Source organism: Carcharhinus amblyrhynchos, chromosome 16, assembly GCF_965287045.1.
Source record: "Carcharhinus amblyrhynchos chromosome 16, sCarAmb.v2.hapA, whole genome shotgun sequence".
Lineage (NCBI taxonomy): Eukaryota > Metazoa > Chordata > Chondrichthyes > Carcharhiniformes > Carcharhinidae > Carcharhinus > Carcharhinus amblyrhynchos.
The window spans coordinates 67467409-67481349 of NC_137339.1; the positions used below are offsets into that span (position 1 = coordinate 67467409).

General features: G+C 40.8%; 1 protein-coding gene across 2 annotated transcripts in view; it reads right to left on the reverse strand.

Annotated features, from left to right (window-relative positions):
- The window catches only part of LOC145354056 (cell adhesion molecule CEACAM5-like), an 80511-nt gene extending 67369 nt beyond the window's left edge, over positions 1 to 13142 (reverse strand). For both annotated transcript variants that reach the window (XM_080205183.1, XM_080205184.1), the window contains exons 1-2: positions 13062 to 13142; positions 12598 to 12915 (exon numbers count right to left, since the gene is read on the reverse strand). In XM_080205183.1, the coding sequence (XP_080061309.1) occupies positions 12598 to 12915; positions 13062 to 13107 (364 nt within the window). In that variant the 5' untranslated portion in view covers positions 13108 to 13142. The remainder of the gene's footprint in view (positions 1 to 12597; positions 12916 to 13061) is intronic.
- Positions 13143 to 13941: the final 799 nt, after the last annotated feature.

A 13941-nucleotide genomic window follows, 5' to 3' on the forward strand; every position in this document is an offset into this window, starting at 1 on the left:
CGCATGCTGCAGTTTTTCGCCACGTAAGTAATAGTCCTTCCTACCATTATTCCTACCAAAGTGGACAACCTCACATTTGCCAACATTAAATTCCATTTGCCAGTTCCTGGCCCATTCGCCCAGCCTATCTAGATCCTTCTGCAGACTCTCCACACTCTCCGCACAATTTGCCGTTCCACCAATCTTGGTGTCATCAGCAAATTTTGACACCATACACTTGGTTCCCTCCTCCAGATCATCTATATAAATGGTGAATAGCTGAGGCCCCAGCACCGACCTCTGGGGCATTCCACTAGTCACCAACCGCCAATCCGAATAGCACCCATTGACCCCCACTCTCTGCCTCCTATTTGACAGCCAATCCTCTATCCACGCTAACACCCTACCCCCAACTCCATGCCCCCTTACCTTCTGCAATAACCTCTTGTGAGGCACCTTGTCAAACACCTTCTGAAAATCAAGAAAGACCACATCCACCGGCTCTCGTCTATCCACCGCCCTAGACACATCCTCATAGAACTCCAATAAATTCGTCAGACACGACTTCCCCTTAACGAAACCGTGCTGCGTCTGCTCTATCAAACAATTCTCCTCAAGATGCCTCGCTATTTTCTCCTTGATCACGGATTCTAACATTTTTCCTACAACAGACGTTAAACTAACCGGCCTATAATTCCCCGCATTCTGCCTGCCACCCTTCTTAAACAACGGCGTAACATTAGCTGTTTTCCAATCTTCCGGCACTTCCCTGGAATCCAGCGACGTTTGGAAAATAATCACCAAGGCACCCACTATCACCTCAGCCATTTCCTTCAGAACCCTTGGATGCATTCCATCCGGTCCTGGGGACTTGTCCACAATCAGCCCCTCCAGTCTGTCGAGCACCGCCTCTCTAGTAACAATTTCATTCAGGCCCTCCACTCATGTAGATGTTACATATTGCTGCCAGTGTGCGTTGGTGGTACAGGGAGTGAATGTTTATAGAAAGGATACCAATCATGTGGGCTGCTTTTTCTTGGATTATGTTGAGTTTCTTGAGTGTTGTTGCAACTGCACTCATCCAGGCAAGTGGAGAGTATTTCATTTCACCCCTGACTTGTGCTTTATAGATGATAGAAAAGCTTTGGAGGGTCAGGAGTTGAGTTACTCGCAGCAGGATTCCTAGCTTTTCACTTTCTCTGGTAGCCATAGTATTTATGCGTCCAGTCCAATTCAGTTTCTAGCCAATGGTAACCCCCAAGCCATTGATTCAGTGGGGATTCAGAGTTGGCAATGCCATTAAATGTTTAAAAGCAATGGTTAGATTCCCTCTTGTTGGAGGTGGACAATGCCTGGCACTTGTGTGGTGCGGATATTTCTTGCCACTTGTCAGCCCAAGCCTGGATATTGTCCAGTTCTTGCTGTATTTGGACATGAATGGGTTCAGTATCTGAGGAGTATCTGAGGGCGGCATGAAGGCACAATGGTCAGCACTGTTGCCTTACAGCATTAGGGATCTAGGTTCCCATTCCGGCCGTAGGCCACTGTCTGTGTGGAGTTTGTATGTTCTCCCTGTGTCTGCGTGGGTTCTCTCTGGGTTCTCCGGTTTCCTCCCATGGTCCAAACATCTGTGGGCTAGATTGACTGGCCATGCTAAATTGCCCCTTAGTGTCGGGAATAGCAGGGTAAATATGTGGGGTTACTGGGATAGGACCTGAGTGGTATTGTGGTTTTTGCGGACTTGATGGGCCAAATGGCCTCTTTCTGCTCTGAAAAGATTCTGAGTCAAAAATGGTGCTGAACATTGCACAATCATCTGCGAACATCCCCAGTTCTGACATTATGATGGAGGGAAAGCCATTGATGAAGCAGCTGAAGATGGTTCAGCTGCTAGACGAATAACACTATCCTGAGGAGCTCCTGCAGTGATATCCTGGAGCTGAGATGATTTGTTTCCAACTACCACAACCATCTTCCTCTATGCCAGGTATGTCTCTAACGAGCAGAAAGTCTTCCCCTGATTCCCATATTTGGTAGTCTCCTTGGTGCCATACTTGGTCAATTGCTTCCTTGATATCAAGGACATTCGCTCTCACCTCCTCATGAAAAGTGCTACATAAATGCAAGTCCTGCTTTTCCTGTTAGCCTGCAGAGCAGCAGTAGCAGATCAAGTTATTCAGCGCTGCATTGTAGTTCAATACAACTATACAACTATTTAAAGTTGTTTACAAATGCTTCAGCATATTTGAGGAACAATTTTTATGTTGGCTGGTAACAATTTTTTGGATTTCAGCCCCCCCCACCCCTGTGCACCCTAGTTTCCAGCAGCAAATGGGTCCATCTTTGTCTGGTGGCAGGATCTTCTGGTTCCGCTGATGTCTATTGAGCTTTGTGTGCCCCCTTGTTCCCTGGCCGTGTTGCCAGGGAACTCACCACAGAGGGTCACCACTTGCGGACTGTAAGATCCCACCAGCGGGAATAGCTAGAAAATTAAGCCCACAAGTTCTACATAAAATCCTTACTAAAACAAAAACAACGGTGGAGATTTTGCTGACCTCAAGTTTACAGAGAGAAAAATGTGGGATATCAACCAGGAAGAGTCAGGACTGGAGTCAATAAAGGCCTGAATAAGCTCAGCTCAGAAAGTGTTGATGACACTAATGATGTTAATTGCTCATCTTTCGATCAAATGTGACACCAAGATTGTGAACAGATTGGCTTAATCCCAGCCCATTGCCAGGGTGGGATGGGGTTGGTAGCTAGGCACCTAGGATCTAAAATCATGGTTTCAATCTTCCCAGAATTTGATTGGAGGAAATTTATAATAATTTAGCAAAAGTAGAGGAATCCAGAGAGGTGATAGTGCAGTAGAGTTGGGTGTCAATGTATATGTGAAAACTAAGCAATGATGTCACCAAAATGCACGCGAAATAGGTGATGGTCAACGATAAATCTTTGAGAAATGCCAGAGGTAATGGCCCAGGTACAGGAAGAGAAGCCATTGCAAATGATTAGATTGATGAAGTAGAAGCAGGGTGTGTGACAATACTGTGCTTTTAAGAAATGTATTTTAGTCATGCTTCTGTGCTGAACGTGTATATTAGTGTCTTCCATTATTTTGAAGCTGTTTTGTCTGGATCCAGAAGCATTGTATTGTTACTATAGCCACATAATTGATCTTAATTGATGTAGTGTTTGTTTTGACCTGAATTAATGCGAGGTTTTGATGTTTTGTGTTTTCCCCTGGGATATTTCAGAGTGGGGCTTGATTTGGACTGATTGACAGATAAGGCCATGTGACTGGGTACAGGTAAGCTTTCATAGAGAACTCAAGGCAGTCTGTTTCGGGATTTTGAGAGAGGTTGATTTCTGTATCTTTTTGTGAAGACTGGAATCTGCCAAAAAATAAGCCTTTTCCTCTTAGAGTTTGCTCTATGGAGGTGGTGCATTCTCTGTAGTTTGCTGCAAGAGACTTAGAAGTTGAGTGTGTCTGTCTGGATCACTCTCCAGAAGTGTCAAAAGGCTGGAAATCTAGTTTCTATGTAAGCATTTTTGGTTTCTCTGCTAAATGGTTCTGAAAAAGGAATTCATTTCTGTGGGGGATTCTGCTAAATTGGAACAAGTTTAAAAGTTTATTTATTTGTGTCACAAGGTTAACATTAACACTTCAATGAAGTTACTGTGATAATCCCCTAGTCGCCACACTCTGGTGGCTGTTCGGGAACACAGAGAATTTAGCATAGCCAATGCACTAGCAGCATGCCATTTGGACTGTGGGAGGAAACCGGAGCACCCAGAGAAAACCGCGCAAACACACAGAGAACATGCACGTGCCACACAGACAGTGATGCAAGCCGGGTCTTGCAATAAACTTGGATCACTGGCACCATGAGGCAGACATGCTAACCACTGTGCCGATAGCTGGCTGTTAAGAATTGCATTTTGTCATGTTTCATTTTTTAATTGGTAATGGTTTTGCTAATTCTTTTTGCTATATTCTAACTGTGTTCTAGTGAAGATTTATGACAAGCATGAATAGTAATACATAACATCCACCACCATAAGATTTATTTCCTCTCATAAGTTCCTTGCGTATCCCTGATTTTTATTGACAATATCAGTAATAGTGCCTTGAACTGCTAGGATGGAGCTCTTTGAACCTTTCAGCCTCTCTCTCCTTTCCTTAAAACTTTTGCCTTAGATTAAGTTTTTAGCCACCTGCTCTAACACCTTCTTACACATCTTGACATCAAATTTTATTTTATAATGGCTCCTGTGAAATAAACTTTGAGAAGTTTTCTACATTAATGGTGCCATATAAATGCAAGCAGTTATTAATTATAGGATTTTTTTGTCAAGTACAAACACAGTGCTCTGGCACTTTGAGAATAGCAAAATTTGTATATAACTACATTTATACAGTGTTTGTACTGAATATTTTAAATTTACCTGTTCAATCCTCTATAAATATATATTTTTTATACAAAACATAGTTGTATTCCACATTAATGGCCACTCCTGTGAGAGGACTTTGTCCCTACATAACATGGTATGTCTGTCAAATGATCGAGTAATGTACTAAGACTCAGATTAATCAGTGAACCTTTATCACCGTACTGTAGAATACTGGAAATATGTGCCACCATTTCATCTCCTGTTTATTCAGCAGAATTATAATAAACATAAATCCACAAAGTGACTCACCAAGGTGCAACTGAGTTATGAGGAGAGATTGGAAAAGTTAGGACTGTTTCCCTTGGAACAGGCAAAATTAAGAGTTTACCCAATTGAGGATTTCAAGATAAGAAGTTTTGATAGAGTCGGTTCAGCGTTACTGTTTCTTCTGGTGAATGAATCGATAGTAAGAGGTCTTGGATTTAAAAATCAAGAGAGGAAATTAGGTGATTTATTTTCTGTCAAATTTGACAGAACATGGAATTCTCCACCTGAAATAGTGATGTAAACTGATTCCAGAAATAATTTAAAAAGGAATTGGACAGGTACGTAAGATTATAGAAGCTACAAATTTAAATACAAAACAGCAGGCATATGGGACTAGCATGTCTTGTTAAAGAACCAGCACAGGCATGATAGGCTGAATAGTCTTCATCGTGCTGTGTTCACCTGGCAGTAAGGATATTCCAGTAGCAAGAATAAAAATACCCAGGCAGTTCTCCCTAAAGAATTGTAAGTGTTGAGTTTGTGTAAAGAATTCCAGTGGGAGTTTCAAAATGAATCTCCCATACTTTGTGCACTGCAAAATGCCTCAACATGAATCAAGCTGAAATTCAGGGGCGGGGGCTATTCTGGCTGGAATTTGTTTAATGTTGGCCAAATCAATTCTCAGTCACATTTTTTACACTTTGGAAAGTGAACATTGTCCACATAACACTCAATTAGTACCTTCTTCCTCAACATTGCCTTGAAAAATAACTGTTAATGTGTCAGACAGGTATATTTCCATATCTACTGTTTCCACTAATGCTGGAGTTTTGGCTGCCAATGTACTTTTGACCAACCTTTTTATTTTCTTTGCTTCCCAGGCTAAGTGGCAAAATTTTTCTTCCTTACCCACCAGGAATATTATGAAACAGGCACTGTTCGAATGTCCATTTGGTAGACTGGCATGTGAAATATCACCAAACACAATTAACTTTATGTCTTCCAATTCTCCCAGTGCTGGGGATTTAATTGCACATTCCTCTACTTTCAGCTTTTTATTATTTTATTTGCCTGCAAGATCTCTCGGATTGAAGCACACCTCAACATATTACTTAGCTCTAGGATATCATAGCTGCCATCCGGTTTTGTCTGTGTGCATAGCCAATTTAATTGTTCTATCACACTCCTCAAAAATTCAATTTCTTTTTCATAGCCAGTTCCTCTTTTTTTCCATCAACCTTTCTCTAGTTATGGGAAAAAGATCAATGCTGTCTAGATATCCCTATTGATTCACTGTTATTCCGTATTTGCTTTGTTGTATATCAAGACCAAGGTATGGAAAAACATTGGCCGCTTGACTTCCTACTTTAAATTCCATCTTTAACTATTAACTACCCTCTTTTCAAATTTATCTATGCCATTCCATAGGAAGTCATCAACATGCATCAGGAAAACTCCTGCCAATTTTCTTTCAGACTTACAATAGAACATTGCAGGATCTGCTTTTAACTGGACACAGCCAGTTTTCAGCAATACAGATTGTACAGAAAAATATCAGGCCCTTCCTTGCGACATCGCTCAATCCATATACACATTATTTCAGTTTCCAAAACTATCTGAGTATTGCCTACTTCTTTGGGTGGCTTCAAAAACTTTTCTTTGAAATCTTTTACCTTGCAGAAATGCTGCTTTGATATCTGTAGACTTATATTCCCAATTATTAGAGGCTAGGATACGAGAAAGAAATTCAGTGTCATTTTCCCCATTGTGGGTCTATCAACTCTAATGTCTCGCACTCCCAAGTGTTCCTCATACTCATGGGCTACTAATCTGGCCTTTGCTGGCCCATCTTGCCAAACTTTGTGCAAGCATCTTGCAAAGCTTTCTCTGTGCAAACCCACCGATAAACAGGGAGTAGGTTGCCATTTGTCTGACATCGCAGTGTATATTCCAAAACTCTCTGACTGACCAATTCTCTTTGTTTGGCCCCTTATTTCCATAATCTCTATTTTATTGGCAATCACCAAGACTTCCTTATCCTATAACTGTCATCAGTTTGATTCCTAACCTCCCTTGTTAAAATTCCAGCCTCTACTGCTGTGTCTATCCTTGTCAGGGCTACTACTTTCAGACCTCTATTAATTTCGTTCACAGATTTGTGACCTTTTTCCTGAATTCACGACTGCTCACTGACTCGTCATCAGTATTTAAATCTCACCTTTTAGGCTTCCATCTTTCCACCCATTTTTGCAATCTATAGATTTCACTTTTTGCGCTTGCTCTTGAACGTTGAAACAGTATTTATATTTTTCTAATGCATTTTCTGCTCTTCCGATTATAGTCACATCCCTCCATTCACTTTACCCTTTGGGTATATACAGTATCACTGTGCCCACTTTGGGTAGCTGAAATTTTGGAGTAAAGGCTTCATCTCCTGCTTCACTGTTATTTAAGTGGTCATCAGATTTCTTCTCATCTATAGCCACCTGATTGTCATAGTTACTCTAGGTATGTGTAAGTGAGATACTATGTACTTCTTGCATTTCTATATCCTGTTCAGACGCTCCAAATTCATAATCAATTCCCACTACACTTGAAGAGTGGGCTTGCACTATTTGGTTAGCGTGTTGTAGTATGACCACACTGCCACTTGTCCCCATGACTTTACCTAGCCCTTTCCACTCTTTCAGGTTTTTTTCTTTTATAAAACACCATACCATATTTTCTGAAATATACCTCTGACCATCTTGTGCATTAGAGTTTGTCATATCTGGTCTGAAACCTTGATTTTAATAAAGGCATTTCTCCCTGCATGCATGGCATTCATGTGAGGAAAAAAATGGAGCTACTGCTTGTCTCTTCTAATGCTGGAGGAGTATCCATCAATGCTGATGGTAACATTGTGTTCGTCCCAAATACCAATTGGCATGAACTATAGCGCCCCACCCCCCACCACCATTTGTAATGATTCTTTTGCATGCATCGCCCATGTTAATACAATCTGCAATTTATAGCCTGGCTGATCAGCCAAAACCTTGTGCAGCATAGATCTATTATTGCATGATTCTGTTCACAGAGATCATTGCTGAATGGGCTTTCTGCTGCAGTCTGTATCACCACAATTTTTAAACTTTCACAACTGTCTTGGAACTTATCATTCACAAATTCACCCCATTGTCTGGCAAGAATTTAGACAGCGCCCCAACCCTGTTCCAGTCCAATAAGTCACAATTTTGCTCAAGATAGTCTTTTTCTCTTTGCTACAAATACTGTAGATATGCTGAACCAGGTGGCTATGTTCACCAAGTGTAGCAAATAGATGTCTTTCTCTTTATCCCAAATCTTCAAATCCATAGAAATTCCAAGCCAGTGGACGTGGAGGTACCCTTCTATGTTTTGTGCAAATCTCAAATTGGGCTGATATTTGCTCTACAAGATTATAACCACTATCTAGCACACCTTCATCCTGAAGTAGTGCTTTCAGTCTCTGTAGAGCTGGATGAGCAAACTGCTTCTGAAGTTAAGATAATCTTCTTTTTGTCTATCAATTGTTGTAATTGACACTAATGCATCATGAATCCTCTGGTCAGATGTTTTCAGTTCACTTAAGGGAAGGCAACAATGGCCTGACCTCGTAAAATGTAGATTTACACATCCAAATACCACAGCTTTGTCACGTTCAAATCGATACTCACCTGGGCTTTTTTCATAGTAGACCTGCTTAATAACAAAGGTATGTCACTTGAAACAACACCTGTACTTAGGAACAAAATAATGCCTTCATGATCTTTATTGTCATCACTGTTGGTTTTTACATATTCTGTATTGCGTGTGACTTCAAAGACGCAGTTTCTTCTTTTTGGATAATTCACCATGTGGTGATATGGGGAAATTGCACTGAAAACGGCGATTCATTATTCCTTCACCGTTTCTTCGGTTTGCAAGTCTTTTATCACCGCCCCATGTGTGTCTTCTATTTCCATTATCAAATCGATTATAGCTGTCTTCAATGTCAGGTCTGTTATTAGTGTAACTGTTTCTGTATAGAGGCCTTGTCACTGTTCACTGTATGCTAATACATGTGACAGCAATAAATCAAATCAAAATTCATGTACCATTTGGTTGTGGATGTAGCTGAGCTACTATTGAATCCTCTATTCTGGCTGCTATGGCATTCCAATTTGAAATTTAAAAAGTGGTGGGGAACGATTATTTTCTGAAAAACTTCTTCTAAAATGTTACCATTTGGTCAAAGAACTATATTCCTTCTGAGAGGCAGATACCGCATCTGGAATTTCCACTTCAAATCTCATTAGCCTGTTATGATCGTTATCAAATTCCATGATGTATTCCTCCATGGACTGGTTTTCTTGTCTTTGTATCCCATCAAAAGTCACCCAGTCTTAATAATCCTCCAAAAGCGCATCTTTTTGATAAAATGTACGCAGATATTGCAATAGGAGCTATAATTCTTCTTCTTTATTTAAGGCATCTGCAGTCGAGTAAGGAAACATTTTGCTCCTTATGTTACTGGCTGAAAGTGATAAAGCAAAGGCCATCCCTTGCTTTTTTCCTCGGTATTATAGTGATAAGGGTCCACATTTCCTCTTTTGCTTTCCATTGCTTGTATTATTCGGCATCCGAAAAGACGGGGGACAATCAAACGACGTAAATTTGCTTTTCTGCCATTGTTGTGTCCTGAGTCTGTACACCACCTCAAGCCTTACACTAAAACCCCAAGCTATGATGGGTTTTCCTACCAATTTTCACCCAGCAGTAAGAATACTCCAGAAGCAAGCAGCTCCACAAAGTACATCAAAGTAAAAGGTTTATTGAAGAAACTTCATTACATGACCACGAACCAGACTCTGGGCACAAATGCTTTCCCTAGTCTCCATCTGCTTCCTATTTATACTGGGTCAGCTGGTCAGTTGACCACCATGGCACGTTACCATTGATACTATGAATGTGTCTTTTGGCCATAAAAGAGACTAAAAATTACACTCCACCTCCTCTGATAAACCTGACTCAAATCATAAGCATTAAAAAGCAGACAGAGAAACTTGTTTGAATAATATGGAATACATTATGTTATTACCCTTCTCAGACTCTGAATTACTGATTAAACTGCTCTTTCCAAGTACACTCAAACAAATTCACCTTGTGTTACCCGAATATTGCTGAAAAGTGAGGCTTGTTGCTGAAGCATTTTATCTTGCATTCAGAGCAAATGTAGAGCGCCAAATTTCAAACAACCACAGAAAATCATGTTACTGAAGGAAAGGGTGCAGATTGCTTGGCAAGTTGGCTCTGAATGGCTAAGGCCATTGAGAAAGCATTGGGGGACTGCATGTTCTCCAAGCTCCAGGGTAATTCAGAACAGCAATAAAATTTGAACATATTCCATCTTCTTTTGCCCCCTGTGCAGCAATGTATGTTACTTCCAGCAAGCATAAATAAGCCACATTGCAAGCTTGACTGATTATTTTAAATTGTTTGAGTGGTGATTAACGCACTTAGGATTGTTCAGCGAGAATTGCCTAATCATATAATCAGATTTAATAGTATATTTGGGTTTTGCAAGTGCAGACTAGTTGAATAAAGTCTGTGCACTGCCTATCATGAACTACTGAAGGAACATTGCAATTTGATTTGATCAGTCACCTACTGAGATTTATGGTTTACATGTCTGAAACTTATAAGCAACTTTCTGCATTGGTAGGCAGAGTGTCTATTTGGACTGAAAGCAGCATCCTGTTAGTGGAAAATATCATTCAACTGACCACTGTGGAGTAGCATTGTGAAATGGATTTCTTAACATATTGTTCAAATTTTTTTACAATACTGTCAGTGGCTGCATAAATACTATTTTCGATGAACAAGGCCCTACAGTCAGTCCAAAAGAATGTACTACCTAATTGAGCAACACTATGCATAAATTTTAGTGCCGGTGCAATCCCAGTCATTGTCTGATTCATTCAAATAGCATGTTTCTTCAGTTGTTTCTAATAAACAGGGCAGAGTTCATACTCAACCAGCCCGCACCTGCAAAACCCAAACTAAGTTATCTGTTACTTGCTGAGCAATCCTGAGTTCTCTAATAACCACGAAATAACTAATTTAAGATAATCAGTTGAGCTCATAACATGGTTCATTTACACTTGCCAGAAGTGAAGAACATTCAAACATGGGGACCCATTCTTTGCAAACAAAATAAATAAACCCAAACCGTGCTATTGTTATGAATTATCCAGTAGCCTTTGGAGCCTAAGATTCCCTGTCGCTTTGTCCATGGCAAAACTTGGTCAGAGTTGACTTGATAACCAATCAGCACCCTTTTCTTCTATGGTATGTGATCCTTTGAAATTTGGCATTCTTGCACTTATCCTGATGAGTGTAAGATAAAATCCTTCAGCAACATGTCTCTCTTTTTAGGGTATCTAAGTTCTGTATTCCCAAGCTAATATCACTATCCCTCCTTCCCCTCAAAGCCCATATATTTTCCTTTACATATAATAATCTAAATCCCTCCTGAATGCCTAGATTCAACCTGCCTCCACCATATTCTCAGGTATTGCATTCCAGATCCCAGCTATGCTTTTGTAAAAGAATATTTTTCCTCATATTGCTCCTTTTACAGATTACCTTAAATTTGTACCCATGGTTCACCATCCTTCCACCAATAGGAACAGTTTCTCCTCTATGCTACCCAGATCACCAATGATTTTGAATATGTCTTCACTCTTCTGAACTTGCTTTTCTCCAAGGAAAGCAATCCTAACTTCTCCAATCGATCTGTGTAACTGATGCTCCTCAACACTGATCCTTTCTGCATCTTTTCTAATCCCTATATTTGCATGCTTCTTAAAGTGTGATGCCCAGAACAGGAACTATTCCAGTTGAGGGTCGACCCCTTCTTAAGTTCTATAGCTAGACATCAACCACCTAGCAGGAATATTCTGTCCCTAGCATAAACTAACGCTGCGTCAGCAAACAGTAACAGAAACCATTTTCAAATTAATCATTTTAATATGTATCATGTTGAAGTTTATTTCATCTGAAACAAGACAGATTGTCACAACCATTGTTCTTTCACACTGCTTTAATTTATTTTCAGAATTATCTGCAGCAGAACCTCGTGCACCTGTCGATTTTATGTTTTTATGTTAACACCTCTGACAAAAGCTAATTAAGTTGATTTGCGAACAGAAAAGATATAAATTGGAAATTTGACAGAAACATTAACCAAGTTTCCTTTATGTAGTACCAACCTGACGAGAAACAGTAATTTAAGTTTAGGTAGCTGAAATTGCAAGACAGAAAATGACAAGGGACATTATTTTTTCTAACGAATGTTGAGATATTAAAGTGGGGCGTTTCCACTCGGAGCACAATAGCTGATAGCACCGAGAATAATCTGGACACTTCAATTTTGCCGAGATAAATTACTCTCGAATTTCAGGCCAGGCGAACATTATTATGTTTATTCAACAATCGGTTATTAAATGAGTTATTTTTCTAATGTTGCAATTCTAACGAAAATTCAGCCTGACCAGAATTAATGGAATGGGAGAACTGAGGGGAAAAAGTGCCTGAAATCAGTGCACTTGGCGCTGTGATCAGGTGGGCTCTAACCGCGGGTTTACTCAACGCAAATTCAATGTACCGCGCCGTGAAACAGGAATCTTTCACCGCAGTTAGCAGAGCTACCAAGACTTTCTGATCAGGTAGTTCGATTCTCTTGCGTGGTTTCATGTAGGGAGGCAATTTTAAAAGCCTAAAACTATCAGCGGGAATACCATTCCGACCTAGAAATTATTTGTATTACCTTATTTCCCATATCGGGGAAAATTCAAGAAATTAGGCTGTATTTCAAACTTTTATACGGCAATATGGTAAAAGTTAGACTTCCATTTGTTAAATAATCACGAATATAATGACAGTAATGTCACTTACCAAGGACATTCAGAGTGATGGTTGCTGTTGCTTCACTGCCGGTTACTGGCAGCATTTTAACAGTGTAATCCCCTCTGTCCGAAACTGTCACTGACTTCAGCAGGAGCGATCCGTTAGAAGGGAAGAACTCAGTCCGATTTATGTAACCACCACCTTTAATAGAAGTTTCACGGATCCACCGAGCGATAGTTGCATCCTTGAATTCCCAGTTCCCACTCTGCACCGCAGCTGACGGCTTCACTGAGAAAAAAGCGCTTTCTCCTTCGGTCACATTAATCTGCCTGTTTTCTACCTGGATGGTGAAACCCTGGGACTCCGCTGAGGAAAGAAAATCACATTGAGAGAAGCGGTCAAACTCAACACAACACAGACTTTTCTAAGTGATAATAATAACATCTCCAGATTTCCTTACTATGTAGTTTCCCCAGTTACTAAAATAAATGATGTGAGAAAGCGATCCTCACCCACAGATATCAATAAACAAACAGCTAGGGCAGTCAGTGTCTCCATTCTGAGAACCGCACCAGTCCCTGTTCCACTCGCTGACTGATCCACTCTTCCTGGTGCACAGAGCAGATCAGTTCACTTATTTACTACAACCTCAATGCTGATTGGACCGAATACTGGTCACATTACTGGTAATTTTTTTTTAAGATGACCAGTATTTTCAGATGCAGGCTGGCGTTCCGTGTATCAGGAACATATCTGATGTTTGAAATCAGATTTTGTAACTTTTAAAATTTATTAACTCTCGTCCGAGAGAACGCAGAAGCACAACTTAATTAAAAGCAAAATACTGCAATGCTGGAATCCGAAACAAAAACAGAAAATGCTAGAAGACTCAGCAGGTCTGACAGCATCTGTGGAGAGAGTGTTTGCATTTCCCGATAACATATTGAGCAAATTTAAGGAGAAAGGATTACTCCTTTTAGATAGGAACGCTTGAAGTCTGAGTAAAGGAAGTAAAAAATCTTTAATCTATATTTACACCAATGAGAAATTTGATATCAAAGGGACTACTTTTAGGAGTTGGTATTGTAGCGATGTAAATTATACCGCATACCCCAGAGCCTCTGCCCCCGTTCTCCCCTCCCCTTTCCCCCTCCCTTCCCTCCTTCCCCCTCCCCCCCACACCATCTGCCCATCTTTCCCTGCTCCCGCCTTCTCCGCCCACTCCCCCTCCCACTCCCCGTCCCCCCTCATCCTCCCTCCCCCCACCCTCTTTCCCCCTCCCCTCCACGTCATCCCTCCCCCACCTCTCACCCCTCCCCCTCCCTCACCCCTCCCCCACCCCTTTCCCTCACTCCTCCCCACTCCCCTCGACACTGCCCCCTCCCCTTCCCA